At 40.6% G+C, this 23,613-nt stretch overlaps 4 protein-coding genes across 10 annotated transcripts; 1 reads left to right on the top strand and 3 right to left on the bottom strand.

Annotated features, from left to right (window-relative positions):
* Positions 1–194: 194 nt before the first annotated feature.
* Positions 195–2,526, bottom strand: rfc2 (replication factor C (activator 1) 2). Its single transcript, XM_058083171.1, has 6 exons — positions 2,203–2,526; positions 1,663–1,768; positions 1,458–1,559; positions 930–1,188; positions 494–754; positions 195–417 (listed from the first exon to the last, which is right to left on the bottom strand). Exons 1-6 carry the CDS (start codon positions 2,420–2,422, stop codon positions 307–309), a joined length of 1,059 nt encoding a protein of 352 aa, XP_057939154.1. The 5' UTR covers positions 2,423–2,526; the 3' UTR covers positions 195–306.
* A 495-nt stretch (positions 2,527–3,021) lies between these two features.
* On the top strand, positions 3,022–23,482 carry LOC131136415 (class I histocompatibility antigen, F10 alpha chain-like). Of its 5 annotated transcripts, XR_009131739.1 has the most exons (9): positions 3,022–3,194; positions 3,559–3,825; positions 5,127–5,405; positions 5,512–5,820; positions 5,914–6,016; positions 6,164–6,181; positions 15,112–15,187; positions 17,040–17,101; positions 23,380–23,482. XR_009131739.1 is itself a non-coding variant. In XM_058083173.1 (7 exons), the coding sequence occupies exons 1-6, from the start codon at positions 3,140–3,142 to the stop codon at positions 6,171–6,173; spliced, it is 1,023 nt and encodes a 340-aa protein (XP_057939156.1). In that variant the 5' UTR covers positions 3,022–3,139; the 3' UTR covers positions 6,174–6,181; positions 10,211–11,055. The 5 variants fall into 5 exon arrangements, 4 of the variants coding, with proteins under 4 accessions (XP_057939156.1, XP_057939155.1, XP_057939157.1 ...); XM_058083173.1 differs by lacking the exons at positions 15,112–15,187; positions 17,040–17,101; positions 23,380–23,482 and adding an exon at positions 10,211–11,055; XM_058083172.1 differs by lacking the exons at positions 15,112–15,187; positions 17,040–17,101; positions 23,380–23,482 and adding an exon at positions 7,346–7,494.
* LOC131136418 (alpha-N-acetylgalactosamine-specific lectin-like) lies at positions 10,053–14,232 on the bottom strand. Of its 3 annotated transcripts, none has more exons than XM_058083178.1 (8): positions 13,950–14,230; positions 11,240–11,369; positions 11,049–11,111; positions 10,955–10,976; positions 10,804–10,889; positions 10,610–10,729; positions 10,402–10,510; positions 10,053–10,332 (listed from the first exon to the last, which is right to left on the bottom strand). In XM_058083178.1, the coding sequence occupies exons 3-8, from the start codon at positions 11,109–11,111 to the stop codon at positions 10,265–10,267; spliced, it is 468 nt and encodes a 155-aa protein (XP_057939161.1). In that variant the 5' UTR covers positions 11,240–11,369; positions 13,950–14,230; the 3' UTR covers positions 10,053–10,264. The 3 variants fall into 3 exon arrangements, with proteins under 3 accessions (XP_057939161.1, XP_057939163.1, XP_057939160.1); XM_058083180.1 differs by having other exon boundaries at positions 11,240–11,319; XM_058083177.1 differs by lacking the exon at positions 11,240–11,369 and having other exon boundaries at positions 13,950–14,232.
* LOC131136417 (galactose-specific lectin nattectin-like) lies at positions 15,625–16,995 on the bottom strand. The gene is made up of 7 exons (XM_058083176.1): positions 16,968–16,995; positions 16,734–16,796; positions 16,622–16,649; positions 16,461–16,546; positions 16,217–16,351; positions 16,025–16,133; positions 15,625–15,901 (listed from the first exon to the last, which is right to left on the bottom strand). The coding sequence occupies exons 2-7, from the start codon at positions 16,794–16,796 to the stop codon at positions 15,825–15,827; spliced, it is 498 nt and encodes a 165-aa protein (XP_057939159.1). The 5' UTR covers positions 16,968–16,995; the 3' UTR covers positions 15,625–15,824.
* Positions 23,483–23,613: the final 131 nt, after the last annotated feature.

The following is a 23,613-nucleotide window of genomic DNA, read 5'->3' as shown; positions in this document are numbered from 1 at the left end:
TTCTGTATGTACTAGAACGTGGAGCATAGAAGAAGACTTTCACTCTTTTGTCTTCTCATGTATAAACCAAAACCTGTTTTACAACATTTAAGATTTGTACTTGCTGAATGTTCCTCCACTTGAATGGAATCTTTGTACTGCCATAAAAGCTTGTTATGTGATTAGCTGCTCGTGTGGCTCTGCTTGGACGTCCGTTTCTGCTAAATAGTCGATTTATTTGCATGAAACTGCAGCTAGGTGACATTGGATATGTGGATTATTATATAATAAACAAAAAAAGATTTACTACAGGCATCCGGGGTGGCGTCAGCAGGCCGCAGGGGGCGTCGTCTTACTGCAGAGTCGAGCCACGAGTCCGGCCAGCTGCAGCAGTGAGTTGACGCCCTCCACCACGCGCATGTGCGTGTACCCAATTTCCTACAAGGACAGCGTACCGTGAACAAGGTCAGTCGTCACGGCGATGAAGCAGAAAAGAGACAAGATGGCGCATCACCTTAATGAACTCCAGCTTGAGGTACTCGGCCATCTGGAAGGTCTTGCATACCCTGAAGATGTTCCCGATGATGTCCTCTGGGGAGTACCCCAGCGCCCACAGATGCTCCACCACCTTGTACGCCTCATCCACGTTTCCGTCCACGCAGTGTCCCAGCATGCTTTTCACCATCAGAGGATGCGGCTCGTCGCACACCTTGAACACGTTCTCACTGTTGATGTAGCCGAAGCCCGAGTTGGTGGACTGCAGATTGTTGAGAGCCTGCACAAACAGGAAGTCATGTCCATGTCCGCAACATGGCAGCGTGATGCTTTTCTGTGGATATGCTGGCTTTGTCTCAAATACGAAAAACAGGTACGTTAGGTTAATTAGAAACTAAATAGTTCAAAATAGTCATATAAATGACCCCGCCTCCCACCCAAAAAATCAGCCTCACCTGTCGCATGTCCCCCTGCGCTGTAAAGATGACCGCCTCCAGGCCGTCGTCCGACACGGACAAACGCTCCTTCTCCACTACGTCCTGCAGCCGGGCGAGGATCTGACCGTCCGTCAGTTTGGAGTAGCGCAGCACGGCGCAGCGCGACTGGATAGGCTCTATGATCTTGTCGGAGGCGTTGCAGGCCAGGGCGAAGCGCGTCGTCTTGGAGTAGATTTCCATGATCCTCCTGAGGGCCTGCTGAGCCCCGTCTGTCATGCTAGGGGGAGGGTATTGACACTGGTCACGCCGAGCAGCACTTGGTGGTCCTGTCCTTAAATTCTTCAATAGTAGGCAATCGCCTCATTTATTTGCAAGATTAGTTTAAAGACGTATTCAATTTTATTTTTTTTGTTACTTAAACATAAAACGTCAAGTACAAAAATGGCTAAATGATCTTTTTAAAAAAATATTATTAAAGCCCTCTAGACATGATATAACACCCCTATAGTCGCCTTTACACTTGCATTACCCAACAGCAGTCTTCACCTGTCTGCTTCATCCAGAATGATGATCTTGTGTCGTCCTTTGGGCAGCGTGACCTTCTGCTGAGCAAACATCTTGATCTTGTTCCTCACCACGTCGATTCCTCTTCAGAAGCCACGGAACAAAGCATCACGTCACATGCCGGATCCAACACCAAGCGTCTCTGTGCTGACTTGACAAATCTAAACGGCCATGATGATGAGCTCACCTGTCGTTTGAGGCGTTGAGCTCCAGCACGGCATCCTTCATGGAAGCCCCCAGCAGAGCTCGAGCCAAACACAGGATGCTGGTGGTCTTTCCGGTTCCGGGGGGGCCTGTGGCACAGGTGACGGTTTTATTTGGATCAGTTAATCAAGACACATTAGTTAGCTTCTGATTGGCCAGCCTGTAGTTTCAAAATTACTGGACTGGATTAACCTTTTGGGTCTGTAGATTAATTCAATGTTGTCTAAAGGCACACAGTCTAACATGGGCGAGCTCCTGAAAAAACGTACACATGTTCCTTGATTGCATTTTTACAAATAGAATAAAGGTTTCACAAAAAACAATAGTGGGTGTCAGGCAAAGGTAATGTCTTAGCTAAAATGTTTTTACGTCGGGAAGTGGCCCAAACAGTCACAATATTAGGTTATACCACCTTAAATCGAATCGGTTAAGCTAACTTTAGCATTGTCTGTTCAGTTTATCTTAGGCGACACAACGTTTTGGGAAAGAAAGTTATCGAAACATGTATTTAGTCAACACCAACCTGCTATTATTATGTTTGGGACGTTTCCCTCCCTGGCGAACACCTCCAGCCGGCTAACAGTGTCCTCGTTGCCCACAATCTCATTCAGCTTCAGCGGCCTGTACTTCTCCACCCAGGGCAGGTCGTAGAAGCCGGAGCTCTTCCCGGCCTCCGTGTCCAGTTTGAGTCCGCCTTCTGTGGCTGTTTTCTCGCTGGACACCTCCATCAGTTCGACGTCCATAGTGGAACGCTGTCGCCAACGACTCAGTAGGAAGGGTCGCTATTGGTTGTCTTCAAAATCGCGGGAAGTCGCATGAAAACGTCATCAAGCGTCGACGTAGGGATACAGTTTTTTTAAACAAACTTTATTAAAAAATCCGAACACGGTTACAAACAAACCAAGAACATACCCAAGGGGTTAAAACAAGTACAAACATTTAAATCAGAATAAACTGTTAATGTTTTTAGTGTCTTGTTGTTTCCAAAGTTTTTATTAGTTGGATATATTGTTCAACATATTTGAGAGCATGTTCCTGGCATGTTTGACTTCCGCTCCTACTCAACTGGACAACATCTGACATGGTCCACCTCGATATCACGTGATTTCCCCGAAACCCACTCCAGCATTTACTTGATATAGCCACAAGGGGCGCTCGAGTTCAGTAGAGGAAGACAACATACACAAAACAAACTACACTTTACAAAATACTTTTAAATATTACGTCTAAAATAAACCATATTCACCTTCCTGTCGAGACACAGCGTAAACTGCAAACTCACTGTCGGCGTCCCCTAGTTGTTAGTGACGTCAGGGACAGGCTGTGTTGCCATTGGCTTATTAGCGCACATTTGCTGTCATGTCCTGTTTGCTTGTCGGGCATGTGTTTGTTACTTTGTCTATCTCTGAAGGATAAAAACTAACTAACATCTTTTTATTCTGCATTTCTGACAGCTGATCATGAACTTACTTTTCGTCTTTATTCTAGCTGTGCATATCCACAGCGTGGTGCCTGGTAAGTCCACTTCCTTAAAAACGCTGTCATTTCAAAATCGTCTTGGTGCTACTTCATCCAAAATATTGACATGCAGTAACTTACAGTATGTGCAGTACACACACATGCAGGTGTAAATGTGTTCACGTGCACACACATTCATAGTTTTGAAAATCTACAATGTAAATAGTTATGAAAATAAATAAAACATGTTTTTTGTGGCAGTATTATATTTTAACTATAACATGATGTAACTCTTGACTGTGATTTCTTTTGCAGCGCTTTCACGATCACATCGATACCCAACTGAAAACCGAATTGACTTAAGTATTCGCTGTACAAGACCGCTGAACATAACTCCAAATCTTATTTGTCTTTCTTTCAGGGATTCACACAGTGAAATATTTCGACACCGTGTCCTCTCACCTTTCAAACTTCCCGGATTATGTGGTGGTCGGTTACGTGGATGATGTCGAGGTGTTTCACTATGACAGTAACAGCAGGAAAGCCGAAGCCAAACAGGACTGGATGAACAAAATCACAGAGGAGGATCCGGACTACTGGGAGAGCCACACGGAAATCGGTCTTCGCAATGAGCATGTGTTCAAAGACCACATTGAAATTTATAAGAAGCGCTTCAACCAAACTGGAGGTAGGAGGAAAGTGATTTTGTTGGTCTTTCCCAACACCCTCTTGCCTAATGGTACCCTTCCTGGTACTGACGTCTCCATCTGTCCGCCCGTTTTCTGTAACGCTTGTCCTCATTAGTGTCATGGGTTTATTTTAAGTCTATCCCAGCTTACATTGGGCGATAGGCAAAGTACAGCCTGGACTGGTTGCTATACAATCATAGGACACATATCAACCGTTTACACTGACACTCTTGGACAAGAGTCGCACCAAAATGGGATAATATGTAGAAGAAGGGGCGGCACGGCGGTCGAGTGGTTAGCGCGCAGACCTCACAGCTAGGAGACCAGGGTTCAATCCCACCCTCGGCCATCTCTGTGTGGAGTTTGCATGTTCTCCCCGTGGGTTTTCTCCGGGTACTCCGGTTTCCTCCCACATTCCAAAAACATGCTAGGTTAATTGGCGACTCCAAATTGTCCATAGGTATGAATGTGAGTGTGAATGGTTTTTTGTCTATATGTGCCCTGTGATTGGCTGGCCACCAGTCCAGGGTGTACCCCGCCTCTCGCCCGAAGACAGCTGGGATAGGCTGAATGAATGAATGTAGAAGAAGGAGTAACCAGCTTTTTCCTTCTTCATTTGCTCTTCTGCCAGTCGGGTTTCAGACAGTGCTCCTTAACGCTCCAGTTCTCTTCTGGCCTCCATGACTTAAGAGAATTTTTCTCGCCACGTCAGGAATGGTGGATCTTGAGTGGGGATCCATCGCCATTTACTGATCACCGAATTACTTATCCAGGATATTAGATATTAGGGTGGATTGGAGGTGATTGCTTTAGCGTGTGGATGCTTTTGCACAGACCTTTCCTCTGCTTGTAGGCTTCATTAGACATCATCCCCCATGTGGTCCGCAGTTGAGGTTGTGGTGTGTGTGTGTGTGTGTGTGTGTGAGTGAGAGAGAGAGAGAGAGCCAGAGATGGTGATGGGGTTTAACTCTTCTTTACAACCCTTAAAACACTTTTATTCTCTGGCTTTTAACTCGGAGTGAGTCGTATGGTCCTGTGTCTTTTAGTTCTTTATTTTATTTTTTATACTTTTATTGCTTTGCTTCTTGTTTTTAATATTTTAATATCTATTTTACGATTTTATTTCTTATTTAATCTTTTAGTTTTGGATTAAATTCAATTTATACCTTTATTTATTGTATTTTATTTTTACTTTTTATTTTACTAGTGTGTGCAGCACTTTGGAAACTCTGTTTATAAAATGTGCTATATAAATAAAGTGAATTGGATTGCTATTTACAACCCTTTGTGTCTTTCTCAGGTGTTCACATTCTACAGAAAATGCTTGGCTGTGAATGGAACGATGAAACTAATGATGTACAAGGTTGGGAACAGTACGGTTATGATGGAGAGGACTACATATCGTTGGACACCAAGACATGGACATATACCGCGGCGAAACCACAAGCTGTACCCACCAAACATGAATGGGAGCGTGACATGGCTCGACTAGACTACACTAAGTATTACCATACCGAGCGTTGTCTTTATTACCTGAAGAGGTATGTCGAGTTTGGGAGGGACGTCCTCATGAGAAGAGGTAGAACCACATGATGTACTTTACCACCTTTTAGCCACGTTAGCATCATTGCTAACTTTACAATCTACACTCTTTACTCACCTTCTCTCCACATCGTCCCGTCCAGAACTTCCAGAGGTGTCTCTCCTCCAGAAGACTCCGTCCTCTCCAGTCAGGTGCTTTGCAACAGGTTTCTACCCCGACAGAGCAGACTTGTTTTGGAGGAAAGACGGCGAGGAGCTCCATGAGGATGTGGAATACGGCGAGATGCTCCCCAACCACGATGGAACCTTCCAGATGTCAGTGGACCTGAGAGTGGAGGTGACGGCCGATGTGGAGGGCAGGTACGAATGTGTGTTTCAGCTTTCTGGCATCAAGGAGGACATGGTCACCAAGCTGGAGAGAAAACGCATCCTGAGCAATGCAAAAGATGAAGGTGAGAAAGACAGTTGAATGGTTGTATCCTCAATAGAACATCTTGGCGACGTTTCCTTTTTGCTCTTATTTATTTTATATATTTTTTAAACAGATAATTTGACCTACGCCGTGGCCGCCACAGTGGTGTTGGTGGTTCTCGCTGTGGTGCTCCTTGTGGCGGCCATCATCATTATCAAGCGACACAAGAACAGACGGTGAGGGACAAAAATGTTCTGTCTTCTTCTGTGAATCCACGCTGCCATGTTTTAGTTGACGCTCAAAAGATCCATTGAGACAAAGGATACACTCTCACGTAGAAATATACAATGAGAAAAGGTCACCTTGTTTCTCTTTCATTTCAGCCAACTCTGATCCAGCTGGTAAGTAAAATATCTTTGTTCTTTGAGCCACAATAAACAAAGCAGTTTCAAGTAGAACTGTCTTGCACGTTTAGCCTGAAAATCTTCACTTTTTCTTGGTGGATAGTAGGGCTACTAGTTACTATTATGTCGGTTATTAAAATAGTTGACAACTGATTTAATAGTTTCATAGCAGACGGGCTCTGGTATCATGGCTACACTTTTGAGAAAAGAAAACAAAATATAAAAGTGTGCAGTGGAATATATGCAAGACAGAACTTTGGTGTACGAACACCTGAAATGAAAGCACATTATGGCTTGTGATGACAACGAGGAGGCGACATCGTCTCGGTAAGCTAAATGTTAGCATAATGCTAATGTTGGCATAAACAGAGGGCTAACTTACTAAAGGGCGAAACTCAGCTCCAATGCGTAGCAAACACTGGTACTGAACATGTTGGTGATAGACATAAGATCCCTGTCCGTGGTGGAATGTAGTATATTACTTACATAATTAAATATTTCAGTCAAGAAAACACATTAATAGCAGTTAGCCTATGGCCACCAAGTAGCATTAGCTTATTTGACCACACGAATTCCATAATATGGTGTACATGAAGTGATAATGTAGCTTCATACCTTTTTATATTTTATCCATTTCTATTCTTCTTAATTTCTCTCTGTAAATTATGACTTTCACTTTTCCGTGTTTTGTTGAAACACGAGTGATATTAATATTTGCTGTCTCCCACCGTCACTCGACAAGCAATCAAGGCTCAACCAACACATATTGACTGAATATTTTCAGAAATTACATGTTTAAGACTGCGATATAAATAATATAATATTAATGAAATATTTTGTTATGTTTGAGCAATTACTGTTGTAATTGTACATTTTTTACCTCGCCCAGCAATGAACTCAGTCCAACCCCCCTCATACTCACTTTGGTTTGATCCACGTGACGTACTGGACGTCGTGCACGAGTATCCCAGCCACATATACAGTATATCCTGAATTTAGTACTGAACGCTAATAAATGTATTTCTTTCCCGTAATCTTTGGCGCCCTCTAGAGGCCAGTTGCCCGTATGACACTTTCGATAACCACCACTGGTCCTGTCAGCTTCCATTGTATAAAATGTCACTTTCACGCTTTCATTCTTTTTGTCTTTTTGCTCTTGAGATTCGTGTGCTTCTGAGTGAAGCTACAAGACACAACTGTGGCCAATTTGTCATCAGCACCACCGTTTAGAACAATAGCAGCTGCAGCTTGCCTGTAATTTTGTACTTTTTTGTGGCCGGCTAATAAATATTATATTTGTGTGATCACCACCTACCTCTTTCGATCAATACTGGGGTCCAAATTCAGTGCGTATATTCATGTTTGAAGCCTCATCAAGAATGGATTTATGTCAGGAAGTAGAAGAAGTCTAAGTCACAACTTACCTTACCTTAATGGACAATTTGGAGTCGCCAATTAACCTAGCATGTTTTTGGAATGTGGGAGGAAAACCGGAGTACCCAGAGAAAACCCACGCATGCACGGGGAGAAAAGGAAACTCCACACAGAGATGGCCGAGGGTGGGATTGAACTCGGGTCTCCTAGCTGTGAGGCCTGCGTGCAAACCACTCGTCCACTCTTACGAAATATGCCAACCCGCCCCCGCCACAATTAGCAATTATGAAAAAAGTCCCTTCTGACAGGAAAACCAAGTAGAGGCCAACTCCGGGAGTGGCTGGGAAAGTCAAATAAATAAAAGATGATATACTTGTATCAAGATCAACACCCTCCCTCATCTTGATTGTTTGCTTTGCACGTGGTTTGAGCTGTTTGAAAATGTACCAGCTGGGATAGACTCCAGCATACCCCCAGTGAGGATAAGCAGCATAGAAAATGTAAGGATGGATGGATATAAATGAGATTCCATTTTTTTTTTATCATAATGACGGTTTAATTTCTTGGAAAAAAACAATTAGTTTCTTCATTTTATTGATCCATTTTAATTCCTGGTACATTTTTAGCATTGTTAGCTTGTAGGAGGTCCATGGTTTTCTTTAGAACAACCAAAATAACTCTAGCATTGTACTGCCAAAACTCTTGTGAGCTATTTTTGTTGTATATTTGTCCAAACAAAGGTACTTTTAGTTAGTTAAAATGAACAAGAATCTGAATAAACAAAGCTGGACTAATCATTTTTTCCATATTTGTTCACTATTCAGTTGTTGAGCAACCTTAAAAACCCTAAAAGAATTAATTAGAAAGATCAAGTCAAGTCCAAAGTCATTGTCTATTCAGTTCCACAAAGACAATGAATGCATTTTTAATTGTTTTGTTGTTTTTTTTTAAACAAAAAAAAAATGTCAATTGTGGCAAGACTGAAGGAATAAGAAGAAAAATAGTGCTGACATTCTGGATTTAGTCACAGCACAGAAAGTAGTCCACACATTGTTCTATTAACCTGATTGGACATTAATAGATACATTTAACGAGGCCGACTCCAAGGGAAAATATGTTGTTTTGCTGGAAATAACATCACATGAGTTGAATACTCATTTTAATCACATCAGGTTTTTTCCCAGGCCTCAGACAAGATCTAAGTCAGGGTGTCAAAGTTCAAGTCTTTTGTGATTAATGTCTAATAAGCCTAATCATCAAAGTCATCAAAATTGGGACTTGAATCCAGGTCACGTGTTTGTGTATTTGATTACATTTGAATTTCATCCCAAAAAACATACACTGAGACATGTAAAGTACATGTCTACATGTATGGAAATAGGTTAATGACATGTTGTATATGTACTCAGTTACAATATGTACTTTTACAGTATATTGTTCACATTTGTACACCGCTCTACTAAAAGGGTGTTCAACCATTCATCCATTTTCTATGCCGCTTATCCTCACGAGGGTCACATGGGTATGCTGGAGCCTATCCCAGTGTTTTTTTTTCTCAGCGACTGGTCACCAGCCAATCACAGGGCACATATATACAAACAACCATTCACACTCACATTCATACCTATGGACAATTTCATTCATTCATTCATTTTCTACCGCTTTTTCCTCACGAGGGTCGCGGGGGGTGCTGGAGCCTATCCCAGCTGTCTTTGGGCGAGAGGCGGGGTACACCCTGGACTGGTGGCCAGCCAATCACAGGGCACATATAGACAAACAACCATTCACACTCACATTCATACCTATGGACAATTTGGAGTTGCTAATTAACCTAGCATGTTTTTTGGAATGTGGGAGGAAACCGGAATACCCGGAGAAAACCCACACATGCACGGGAAGAACACGTGGCAGGTAGTGACGCTGGGAAACGTAAAACTCACATTATTGGCGTCCATAGCTAAACATTTTTGCCCGAATCCACACAAAACCAAACATCCACGTGCTTGTGTGGATGATAGGCCAAATCGTGGGGAAAAAAAAAACTTGATGAGGTCACGCCTTGATGAGGAACGCATGAGAACATCAGAATTTGAAATTTGGACACAGCTGTAGTTAATTTGCGTAGCTTCCCAATACACCGGAGCAGAAAGGATCAAATCTCGCAACAATCTAGCACAATCAGTATGAAAGCACCCCCAAAACCTAACCCTAATATACAGGTACATCTAATTAAGATCAGGATTTTACCTGACACTAAGAGACCAATTAAAACCTCAAGTTTTGTGACGTCATAATATCCACTGCATTTATTCTCTGCTTGTTAAGAAAGACATTGAAGTCCATTGAGTCTGTCCTAATCCATACAAAGTAGTGTAATATTCACCTTGTCCTCTAGGTGTCAGTAATGTTACATCGATGAGACAAGTATGTTGCTAATTGATATCTGCTTTTCTACGAATGTGAGCTAACACACAAGCACAAATTGATGCGGAGAGAAAGATTACGTCATTTATTAGAAGGATGTAAGATTCCAAATGTGTCTGATGACTAATAACAATCAATAACAACTTAACAGCGTTGCAGAAGAAAGAGAAGACTTTGTTGGAAATCCAGAAGCACAAAAGACACCACTGACAACTTATTTTTCCACAGAAGTGACATCAAGATGAGCTAGAGAACATTGTTCCACAGAACGCCACGGCGAGCCTAATGGGGACACGTCACACAAACAAAGTAATAGTTGGATGTGCAGTCCTCGTCGTCCCAGAAGTCACCTGAAAAAAAAAGACGCAAGAATGTGTTTTTAAAGGAAATGAAATATGAAATATGTTGAGTCGTCATACCATTGCCGTTTATCAATACGCAGTCCTCAGCTTCATCGACGGGTTCGATATCGTTCTCAAAGTTAGTAAATGATGGGGTTGTACCATCTGTCCACACAAAGGTTTCGTCCTGGAGAACAAAAAAAATCACACCTACGTTCTTATATCCTTCCTTGAGTGGAAGAACCGTATGGGACAAAACACGGCATCAGGACTACTGCTTGCTTACCACTTCAATGTCATTGAATCCGATCCAGGTAGTCAGACCCTTGGTCAGTTCTAGAATGATTTCATTCTCCACGGCGCTTGTGACAGACGCCAGATTCCCTCCAAGAGAGTTGCAGACCAACTAAAAATAGAATTTATATTTGATTTTTATTGTGTTCATTCCAATAAATATACAAAGAAATGATTTATTGTTACCTCTGCATCTTCAAAAGTCCTCTCTTCGTGTATAAAACGGAAGCAACGGTTGTTTATCCGAGTGTAATGCCTCGGACATGACGGAACTATAAAATATATATGTTAGACACAATAGTGCAATGAAAAGAATAAAAATAATAAATACACCAACCTCTCACTGTCACTTCAGACCACTGTGAAGACAAGAAGATACTGTCAGAACAAAATCATCTCCTAGTAGAAAAGCTTTTTGAAGTTCCACTTACAGATCCAGACACCAGTCCACTGATCCCACAAAGGAGAACGAACACAGAGAGAGCCGATGCCATCTGTGGAATAATAAATAATAAATAATAAAAGACTTCCTGGCTTTGGGTTGGTATGTTTAACGAGTTAAGTCGCAGTTTTTTTTTTGTTTTTATTGTTATGAAATGGAGTTCCGAATGTGTAATGTTACCTTTGCAGTCGTGATGCTTGATGCTGAGTGGAGGTATGGAGGACGAGTCTCCCTTTTTTATACGCCAACTTGACGTAGCCCTGGAATGTTGACTATGTCACTTGTGTCACATGACACATCCGACAAGTTCCTATTTGCACCGAACGAAATGAAGATGCTTAAAGGAACTTTTGTTCCCTGGACACTGAATCGGAATATTTACAAAATATGACACTGCCTTAGACCCTGAATATGAATATTTACAAAATATGACACTGCCTTAGACCCTGAATATGCATATTTACAAAATACGACACTACCTTGGACCCTGAATATGCATATTTACAAAATACGACACTACCTTAGACCCTGAATATGCATATTTACAAAATACGACGCTACCTTAGACCCTGAATATGCATATTTACAAAATACGACACTACCTTATACCCTGAATTTGCATATTTAAAGATACAACACTGCTTTTTTAAAGAGTTTCGGTTTACTTTCCCAATTGTTCTTTCAAAGTAAAACAATGATGTGTTTATCAAACAACAACACCAGTCATAGTTTTCGGCTTTAACAAGTACTGTAAGTCATACTTTGTGGACCCATGTTGGGGTTTGCTGATGGTTTTTAGTTGAAAGAGTCGTAACTACAAGAAGAGTTAGGGTGGTGCTGCTGCAAAAAACCGAAACATTCTCTTTGCTTGATTAATGACTTGAATGACTTCCATGTCACACCCTGATCTTCCAAACCACCTGCTCTACCGTTCTGTCCTCTCCGAAGCAAAGAATGAGTCAGCAAAGTGGGTTTGTGGGTGTGTGCGTCTTTCCTTCCTTCATTGTGTCATTGGCCATTTTGCAAATAAACTGCGTTGACAGATGTAACGTTATTTCGGAGGGTACTGAACCGAAGAGTGAAGCCACACCCACAAATATTCTCACTATGATGAGATTTCTTTCAAAAATTTAGAACCTCCATTGCTGACCTTCCACAGCAGTAAACATAAGCAGGCTGAGTTGGACCCACAAAGGGTGAACAGATCCCGAGACGACACTGAAGTGAATATTTGCATCCATTTGCCCCCCCCCCACCCCCCTCTGAGTAAAGAAGTTTCACATAAATGAAAAGATCCTGACTCCATCAGCTCAACGTCACACCTGAAAATTAATGACTTTAATTAAGGGGTGGAACTTCACTGTGATAATTGATGCCGCACCCAACATGAATGGTCTCGAACAAACACTTCCTCCATCTCCAGTGACGCCAATGTTGCATGGCTGCTTGGTATGCCACTCGTCCAGTTCAATTATAACATAACATCTCGAAACAAAGTCAAATTACAGCCACAAACAGTCCCACACGTACATTTCCAATGTGCGTGCCGGTCTAAGGCGTAGCCGTACTTGTCTTGCTAGGAGTTCCTAAAAGCTTAATTGGCTTACACAATGCTCACTTTCATCATCCATATGCTTTCTCCACCCCTCTCGGGTCAAGGGTCCATGATATCTCTGTTTGGCATGGGTCACCGTGGCAACGCATCCTGTCCACCAAGCCACCCTAGTGCAACTTGACTTTAAGTCTTATTGTGTGCGACCAGCTACGCTTCAATGTAATAGCAATACAGCAGTTAGCATACTGACTTTTTAGCCTTACAACCATTATAGCCATATAAACATAACTTATATACCTTATAAACCATATAACCATTACTTATAAACCATATAACCATAACTTATATACCTTATAAACCATATAACCATAACTTATAAACCATATAACCATAACTTATAAACCATATAACCATAACTTATATACCTTATAAACCATATAACCATAACTTATAAACCATATAACCATAACTTATATACCTTATAAACCATATAACCATAACTTATAAACCATACAACCATAACTTATATACCTTGTAAACCATATAACCATAACTTATAAACCTTAGAAACCATATTACCATAACTTATAAACCTTAGAAACCATATAACCATAACTTATCAACCATATAACCATAACTTATACACTTTATAAACCATATAACCATAACTTCTAAACCTTATAAACCATATAACCATAACTTCTAAACCATATAACCATAACTTATACACCTTATAAACCATATAACCATAACTTATAAACCATACAACCATAACTTATACACCTTAGAAACCATATAACCATAACTTATATACCTTAGAAACCATATAACCATAACTTATATACCTTATAAACCATATAACCATAACTTATATACCTTAGAAACCATATAACCATAACTTATATACCTTATAAACCATATAACCATAACTTATACACCTTATAAACCATATAACCGCAACTTATAAACCTTATAAACCATAACTTATACACCTTATATATCATATAACCACAACCTATAAACCTTAACTAACTCTTTCAAATAAACAAAATACATTGGATTACATTGATTTGCTTAACCTTTGTTAGCGTCATTCATTCATTTTACAAGGCTAACGCTAACTGAAGTGGATGCTAACTGAAGTGGATGCTAACTGAAGTGGATGCTAACCAAATTATTTTTTTTCCCAAAACAAATCATATAAATCCATTTAATCCATTCCAAAAAGCCAACAATGTTATCACAAAAGACATTTTTATAGTTTTACAGACAGAAAAGAATCCAAAATGCACATAAATGGACATCAATAAATGAACATGTTATGTTTACTTTTACCTTCATTGAAGACGTGATTCTTGACCTGACACTGACCCAAAGACACAATATGGCAGCGAGACAAAACACGGACACCACCTTCCTGTTTTGACATGACTTTTTTTCTTGAATTCAATAGTGTTTCTCCCCTTTGATACTGTAACCCAAAATGGAGGTATTAGGAAAAGTGACAGCATTTTGATGAAGAAGGTGACGCTTTTTTTCGCCGTTTAGTGAACAAGTTATGCTAACAAGAACGTTTGTGTTAGAAAAAAATATATATATAAAACTACATGGCAATTTTTCATTGTTTAGATGGCCAGAGTGGTCGCCGGGGAGTGTGGGTGAGTGAGGGTGAGGGTGTGTCCCGCATTTCTCCTGAAGACAGCTGGGATAGGTTCCAATATATCAAATTATTGGATGGCATCCATCCATTATGCATGACGTCTTTGATCTGACATCAAATGTGATGTGCGCAAGACTCTAAAAAAAATCTACCTGTGAGGTTTTGGTGACGTGTCTGCACTGTGCACCTGTCAGCCAATTTACCATTATACAGGCTGCGCTTCGCCTGCGCCGCGTATAGACCAGTTCGGAGCTGACCAGCTTGGGCGTACTGTTTTGTCACGAAAATGTGGACACCTCCCCTGGCGTGGCGCCACGCAGTCTAGTCTACCAAATGGGCTGTGCACAGTGGTGCGCCGGACCAAATTATCACTGAGTTGGGTGCGCCGCACTCCTCCAAGACTGCCCCAAATATGTCTTCTGACTTTTTTTGTTTTGCTGGTCACAAGAATAAACGTGCCTTTCATGCTTAAATGCTGGCTAAAACACAACAGGGTGTAAACAGTCATCCAGCATTAGCACTAGCATTAGCACTAGCATACTGTTCTAAGCTAATCCAACCCATCTAGCTTCCAGCTTCACAATGACAGAATTTCATTTTTACCCATCATCCACAATCCTTATATGAAACATGAACTCATATTAGTTCCCTTTTCTGTGCATTATAACTAGCTTAAGCAAGTTAACATGAGCTAGCTAACAATGCATGTCATTGGGAGGTAAACCCTAAAAAAACTGTTTTATTGTTTGATATGCATTAACAAGTACATTGATGCTAACATTTAGTATCTTTCCGTATTTTCATTATTTTGAACATTACTCAAAATTCTTTCCTTAGGCGCTTCCGTCAACAGAAACACGGCACCTGGGGATGGCTGCGTCTTCCAGCACAACACAAGTACTCCAGTCTTCAGGTAAAAAATACCGAATTCAGTCTGTGTTACTCTGCCCGATAAATAAAGTTTTTGGGCGTAGCTGCTATAATAACTATCATTGTAGCTTGGTTCATATATAAGTCAGTTATATAAAATGTTGTTTTTTTTTGGTGTTAGATAGATCCCATGTCTATTGTCTTTTAATGCTATTTTTTAGATTTCAGCTAGCGAATCTTTAGAATGTTTAGTTTGTGGTTCGCAATAACTGACTGAATGCTAAGTTCACTGCTTTAAAAAAACAATATCATCAGGCATCTTTGGATGTCTTATAACTAAAATTAAAGATAAAGCATCGGAATTTCATTCTTTTCTGACATTCCGAATAGAATAATAAGCATTTTAGTTTGAGGAATTCATTTGTCTGTTTATTTCAACAACAAAAAATGGGCATTGCGGAAAGTAAAGACGCAAACAAATGCATTCCTTCATTTATTTCAAAGGTACCCTTCAAAGCATCTAAATGAGTTTAACTGACAATCAGGAAACATGGAACCTTATAGAAGAAAAAAAGAAAAGAGCATAATGATTCCAGATATTTTAACACCAAATGAAGTCCAATGTCGTCTCGGAAAGAGTCAGCAAGGCAATGGAAATGACATCATTGCGGAAAACCGGATCAGTGTTTGCAGAGCACGTCTTTGGCACAAACAAAGTAATTAGGATCCACGCACGCGTCGTCATTCCATTGATTTGCTGTAAGGAAGAAAAAAAAAAAACAAGAAATGAATTTTCTTGAATTTTCTGATTTGGTTTTCCAATCGGAAGACCAGACATCCCAAAGATATGCAGATAGAAGTAAAGAATAAATGTTCTTACTTCGGTTAATCTCGCAACAATCTTCATTGTCATTAAAGTTGTCTGGCTGGCCTGGGACAAAGTCAGAGAATTTAAACTCGGTGCCATCAGTCCAGACGAACTTATCCTCCTGGAAGACAGATTCATGCATCACAACTAAAATTCCCGACAGCCTTATACCAACTTCCTTAATGTTGAAAAACGTTGCTTCACCGCAATGGCGTCGTGGCATCCAATCCAGGTGCTGTTATCTTGTCTACCCTCCTGCGCTATAAGCGCTTTGACCAGTGCGTTCTCTAGAGTATTACGGATTGAAACCAGATTCCCACCTTTAAGGATGCAGATATCCTGATGGGAGAACAAATGATCACATTGATTTTTTTTTAAGGATCCGTTGGATAATTGGTAGAAAATATATTTTCCCTGTCGACTGATTTAGTGTGAAATTCTTCTGTACCTCTGCATCTGCAAATTGCCTCCTCTGCTCTACGAAGATGAAACAGCGATCGTTCAACAGATACCAGCCTTTGGGACAGTAACGCTCTGCAACACAAAGGTTACATTCAGAAAAAATGGTGTCACATGATTGGTTTATCGATTGGTTTATGCCACTTATACCTTTGCACTTGGAGTCCTTTTCTGACCACTGTAAAAAAATAAGTTGTTCAAATCAGAAATCCACATCAACAGAATCAAAATTTCACAGAATAATGAAGGATTTTGGACTTACAGCTCCAGTCACAAGTCCACCGATCCCACAAAGGAGAAGCAACATGCGAAAAGCCAATGCCATCTGTGCAATGATAGACAAATACACAATGTTCATTTAAAAAAAAAAAAAAGTAAATATCAATGACAAAAAAAATCATAATCCGGTGTATTGTTGCTGTTCTCACTTTGACTGTTTTGTTGAAATCAATATAAAGTCTGTTTAAAAGCAGGATGTAAAGCCGTGTCGTGTTACCTTTGCTCTTTTGATGCTTGACGCTGAGAGGATGTGGCGAGGATCATGACAAGCCATCTTTTTATATGCTAGCTCTGGAATGTTGACTGTCACATGACACATCAGACAGGATCCCGCCTACCTGGTTCTCAAAGGTAAGTACAACAGTAAACAGGTGGGGGATATGAAATCTACTAACTAGATGAGTTGATTTAGGATCAGTTTTAGTCAATGAGCTTCACTAATTGGTCTATGGGTTCTTTTCGGGGAACCACAAGGAACCTTGTCAAATGACTTCATATCATCTGAGAATGTGCTACTAGATGTCAACTCAAGAGTGTTTTAACTTCTGGTTCATAACACACAGTGAAAAATGGTGGATTTTTTTTTAGTGGGCTTCCGGAGTACCGGGTCAAATGTGATTTAAGTCCAACACATGACACGGCACATTGTGATTAGACGCCGTCGTTCGAGGGTAAGGGCGGTGCCTCACACGGAAATGTTCTGTAGAAGAGTGCTTTAATTAGTTTTAATGGCTGCAGTGGAATCAAGGGAATGAAAAGTGTTGGCTCTTGATGCCTCACACCCTCTTCTTGTTCATTTTGTAGTCATAAGCTGGGTTCGCTTGCAAACTGCAAACATGTCTACCCTGTCATGAACATGTTCAAAGTAAATACTTGGTCATTACATCTGGATTAGAAAATGACTCATTTTAGGTATCAGGTATTTAGAACATAAGTATTTAGGTCCCTTTTCAAGTTATATGAGAAGTATTTGGTTAATAATGACGTTTTTGAATCAGATCCAACTGCAAACATATCTGGGGAAACTTCCCAAAAATACAAATCAGGCATCATTTGTTTATAAAGGAATCACACAAAAGTGAAAATGATTGCAATAAGGTACACGACATTAGAGTGGTTCATGAGGAACAAACCTACCTAACCATAACCACTATTCATGAGTTCCTCAGTAACTACTCTAAATTGATGTGCCTTAGTTCCTTAGTAACTACTCTACTCATTCATTCTTCATGAGTTCCTCAGTAACTACTCTACTCATTCATTCTTCGTGAGTTCCTCAGTAACTACTCTAAATTGATGTGTCTTAGTTCCTCAGTAACTACTCGACTCGTTCATTCTTCATGAGTTCCTCAGTAACTACTCTACTCGTTCATTCTTCATGAGTTCCTCAGTAACTACTCTACTCATTCATTCTTCATGAGTTCCCCAGTAACTACTCTAACTGAATGTGCGTTCCTAACTACTCTAACTGAATGTGCCTTAGTTCCCCAGTAACTACTGTACTCGTTAATTTGTCATGAGTTCCTCCTTAACTACTCTAAATGAATGTGCCTTGGTTCCTCAGTAACTACTCTACTCGTTCATTCTTCATGAGTTCCCCAGTAACTACTCTACTCGTTCATTCTTCATGAGTTCCCCAGTAACTACTCTACTCGTTCATTCTTCATGAGTTCCCCAGTAACTACTCTACTCGTTCATTCTTCATGAGTTCCCCAGTAACTACTCTACTCATTCATTCTTCATGAGATCCTCAGTAACTACTCTACTCATTCATTCTTTATGAGTTCCCCAGTAACTACTCTACTCGTTCATTCTTCATGAGATCCTCAGTAACTACTTTACTCGTTAATTCTTTCTGAGTTTCTCAGTAACTACTCTACTCGTTCATTCTTCATGAGTTCCTCAGTAACTACTCTACTCATTCATTCTTCATGAGATCCTCAGTAACTACTTTACTCGTTAATTCTTTATGAGTTCCTCAGTAACTACTCGTTCATTCTTCATGAGTTCCCCAGTAACTACTCTACTCGTTCATTCTTCATGAGTTCCCCAGTAACTACTCTACTCATTCATTCTTCATGAGTTCCTCAGTAACTACTCTACTCATTCATTCTTCATGAGTTCCCCAGTAACTACTCTACTCGTTCATTCTTCATGAGTTCCCCAGTAACTACTCTACTCATTCATTCTTCATGAGTTCCCCAGTAACTACTCTACTCGTTCATTCTTCATGAGTTCCCCAGTAACTACTCTACTCATTCATTCTTCATGAGTTCCCCAGTAACTACTCTACTCATTCATTCTTCATGAGCTCCTCAGTAACTACTTTACTCGTTAATTCTTTGAGTTCCTCAGTAACTACTCTACTCATTCATTCTTCATGAGTTCCCCAGTAACTACTCTACTCGTTCATTCTTCATGAGTTCCCCAGTAACTACTCTACTCATTCATTCTTCATGAGTTCCTCAGTAACTACTCTACTCATTCATTCTTCATGAGTTCCTCAGTAACTACTCTACTCATTCATTCTTCATGAGTTCCTCAGTAACTACTCTACTCATTCATTCTTCATGAGTTCCTCAGTAACTACTCTACTCATTCATTCTTCATGAGTTCCTCAGTAACTACTCTACTCATTCATTCTTCATGAGTTCCTCAGTAACTACTCTACTCATTCATTCTTCATGAGTTCCTCAGTAACTACTCTACTCATTCATTCTTCATGAGTTCCCCAGTAACTACTCTAACTGAATGTGCGTTCCTAACTACTCTAACTGAATGTGCCTTAGTTCCTCAGTAACTACTGTACTCGTTAATTTGTCATGAGTTCCTCCTTAACTACTCTAAATGAATGTGCCTTGGTTCCTCAGTAACTACACTATTCAAATTATTTATGAGTTCCTCAGTAACTACTCTAAGTTAATGTATCTTCCTCAGTAACCATTCTACTCATTCATTCTTCATGAGTTCCCCAGTAGCTACTCTACTCGTTCATTCTTCACGAGTTCCCCAGTAACTACTCTACTCATTCATTCTTCATGAGTTCCCCAGTAACTACTCTACTCATTAATTCTTCATGAGATCCTCAGTAACTCCTTTACTCATTAATTCTTTGAGTTCCTCAGTAACTACTCTAAATGAATGTGCCTTAGTTCCTCAATAACTACTGTACTCGTTAATTTGTCATGAGTTCTTCAGTAACTACTCTAAATGAATGTGCCTTAGTTCTTCAGTAACTACTCATTAATTATGCATGAGTTCCTCAGTAACTACTGTACTCGTTCATTATTTATGGGTTCCTTAGTAACTACTGTGAATTGATGGACCTTAGTTCCTCAGTAACTACTGTAGATTGATGGGCCTTAGTTCCTCAGTAACTACTCTAAATTAATATGCCTTAGTTCCTCATTAAGTACTGTACTCGTTAATTCGTCATGAGTTCCTCAGTAACTACTCAAAATTGATGTGCCTTAGTTCATCAGTAGCTACTCATTAATACTTCATCATTTTCTCAGTAACTACTCTCAATTGATGTGCCTTCGTTTCTCAGTAACTGCTCTACTCATTAACTATTCATGAGTTCCTCAGTAACTACTCTAAATCGATGTGCCTTAGTTTCTCAGTAACTACTCTACGTATTTATTCTTCATGAGTTCCCTAGTAACCACTCTACTCATGAATTCTTCATGGATTCCTCAGTAACTACTCAAACTTGGTCATAGCCAGTACAACCGAGCGTCCTGAATGCATCCCTCCTGTCCAGAGGCTCTGAACATGACATGGGTATGCAGGAGAAAACCCACACAAGCACCAACTCCACACAGCCAAGAATTCCACCCCAGAACCCCCTGGCTGAGGGGCAGACACGCGAACCACATTGCCAAATCCTACAACTTTATCAGCAGTGTCCAGGTGGACAAATGTCGATGACGATCACGCATGATCGCATGGTGGAGGCTGGAGCTTCTCAGTGAAGGACATATTCATTTACATACCAACCTTCTTGACTTCCACCAGTGACATCAGCAGCGTTTTATGATTCATATGATTGTGTTGTCTACCTGCCGGACAGGAATGTTTCTCAGAATGAAGACCATGACTCAAAAGAGACACAGTGTAAAGCAACTAATTGGTTAATTACACAGTACAGGTGACATACCAAGCAATTGCACAGCATTGTCGTCAGTGATGTTCATGGTGTGTTTTTGACTGGTTGCCAGCACCATTTAGATGGGTGTGCCGTTAATCAGGTTGTTGAAACTCCACCCTAGTTAATTTACAGAAATATTCAGAGGTGTGTTTAGTTAAATCTGGCTGGGGTTGCTTGAACGATGATGCATTCGGCAATAGTTTGAAGGTAAAGTCCACGCCTTTGAAACGTAAAGAAACTCCACTCCTGATTAAAATGACATCTGTGGTGTGAGACACATGCTCGATGCCTTATGCACATTTACTTACAAGTCCCACCCCCACAAAGATGAGACCGAAAATGTAGTAGATCTTCCAGAATCTGCACCTATTCCAGCTGTATTCCCTTGTTTTTTTGTGCTTGCGGTAAAAACGGATGTGCTAATTTAAAAGTGTTTAGAAGCTACTACAGTAAACCTCGGATATATCGGACTCGGATATATCGGAAATTCGCTCACAACGGACAGATGAAAAAAAGAACCGATTTTTCTGTAATGCATTTCCAATAAAAATTCATTGCATATATCGGATTTTTTATAACGGATTTCGCCTATTTCGGACAAAATCTCCAGTCCCGTTCCAATGCATTTCCATTAAATTTCCCTCGCATATATCGGATGGCCGCATCGTGGCGCTCCGATTCGCCGAATGGTGACAGGCCGCTATACGACGTCATTTGCAGCGTTTGCAGCGTTGCCTGCGCGTCCAGGTACATTGGAAACATAGTCACGGAAGTGCCTTTTTATAACGGATAAAATCCGATTTACGCATATACCGGATATAAATCCGATATATGCATAAAACGGACATTTTCCGGTATACGCATATAACGGATTTCGCTTATATCGGACAAAACCAGTGGGAACAATTGAATCCGATATATCCGAGGTTTACTGTAGTAGCTTATGATCTACTGGCACTGGAGAACCCCTGACCTCAAAGAGTAGACCTCCCAGAGGAGGAGCACTCATTGTCGCACACACTTTGTCAGACGCACTACTGGTGCTGTAGAGCTCAGGAGAACCGGGACGTGTGGCCGCTGCCTCCAACCTCGCCGGCCCGAGGAGGAGCACTCATTGTCGGACACACTGTGTCAGAGAAATCACCAGAGCCATTGAGTATTGATCCTAGTACATAGTGTTGCCAATTGAGCAACTTTGTTGGCTACTTTTCCAAACTTTAATGTGAAAGTTTGATAGCATTGATAGCAACAGGATTCGATAGCATAGCAGTAGTCTAGTTTTCCACTTTTCTGACCTATAAATGTTACAATGTTGTATTCTCGTGTTAAACGTTGCCAAAGTTTCAGATAATGAGGTTTGCGTATTCGGGAATGAGCCCTGAAAGAAGCTTAGGATGATCTGAAAGCTCGGTTTCAGTGACCTTTTTCTAACACGGTGATGTCACGTTGAGCAGGATGTCCTTATATGGGCATGCTCCGGTACAAACTGTACTAACTGGCTTGGATCAATCACTGCAGAGTGGGCGTGTCGTGGGTGAATACATTAAAATAATCCATTTTGGAAATTGAAGGAAATACAGCTGGAATAGGTGCAAATTCCGGAAGATCTAGAAAGCTTTCTGTGTGGGTTATTGTGTGTAGCTGCTCTATAGGAGGCCATAACTCAATACAAAGGTCCAAAAATGAACATAATTGTTCCCCTTGGAGAGTAGCTGAACATTTTTAAGAGGGGTTGCATTCAAAGACACCAGGTAATTGAAGTTGAATTTACATGTTTTGAGTTTATTTTCTGATAAAGCAAACTGTACTTCCAACATCATCATCATGGCCAGAATGAAGAATACAATACTAATTTGGAGGTGTTAATTCATTTTTTTGCTATTATCCTCACTAGAGTTTCGCTGGTTTGCTGTAGAGCAGCTACACACAATAACCTGCATAGAAAGCTTTCTAGATCTTCCAGAATCTACACCTATTCCAGCTGTATTTCCTTGGATTTCCAAAACAGTCTGTTTTAATTTATTCCAGGAATGCCAACTCCACTGTGATTGGGCCCACTAAGCTTTTACAGCAGACACATGAAGTACTCAACTCGCTTCACACTGCATTACCCACAAAGCATTGCACACACTAGTGTAAAAATACAGCATTTCTTAAAGAGAACTCGCTCATTTTTGCCGCTTTGTATTGAGTTGTGGACTCATATAGAGCAGCTACACACAATAACCCGCACAGAAAACCTTTTAGATCTTCCAGAATCTGCACCTATTCCAGCTGTATTTTCTTGGATTTGTGCTTCCTCCCCTGTGATTGGTCACAAGTTCTTCCTAACTACAACAAAACTTTGATAAGCGATAATCTTTTTGAATTGAACCTTTCTAGATCTTCAGGATACTACACCTCTTTCTTCGGTGTTCCCATGGACTTCCTGCATCCGACCCAGTTTGTTTAATTTACTCCACCCGCATCCCTCCTCTAGGTACGCCTATTTCGCTGTGATTGGTCACACTCCCAAGTGATCCTGAGGCCTTCCCAGATACTTAAGTCCATGTTGGAAAATTGAAATGATCTGAACTTTGACCCACTTCAAAATTGAAACGGTGAACTATGAACGTGAACTATTCGCATTGATACCGTTTTGTGAGAACCATCAACTCGAACAACGTTGTGGTTTTGTTCGATGATGCAAATATGACTTGGTTGGTTTCTTTCT

The sequence above is a fragment of the Doryrhamphus excisus genome, chromosome 10, assembly GCF_030265055.1.
Source record: "Doryrhamphus excisus isolate RoL2022-K1 chromosome 10, RoL_Dexc_1.0, whole genome shotgun sequence".
Lineage (NCBI taxonomy): Eukaryota > Metazoa > Chordata > Actinopteri > Syngnathiformes > Syngnathidae > Doryrhamphus > Doryrhamphus excisus.
The sequence above is the reverse complement of the archived record's forward strand: the minus strand, read 5'-3'. Positions and strand labels throughout refer to the sequence as shown.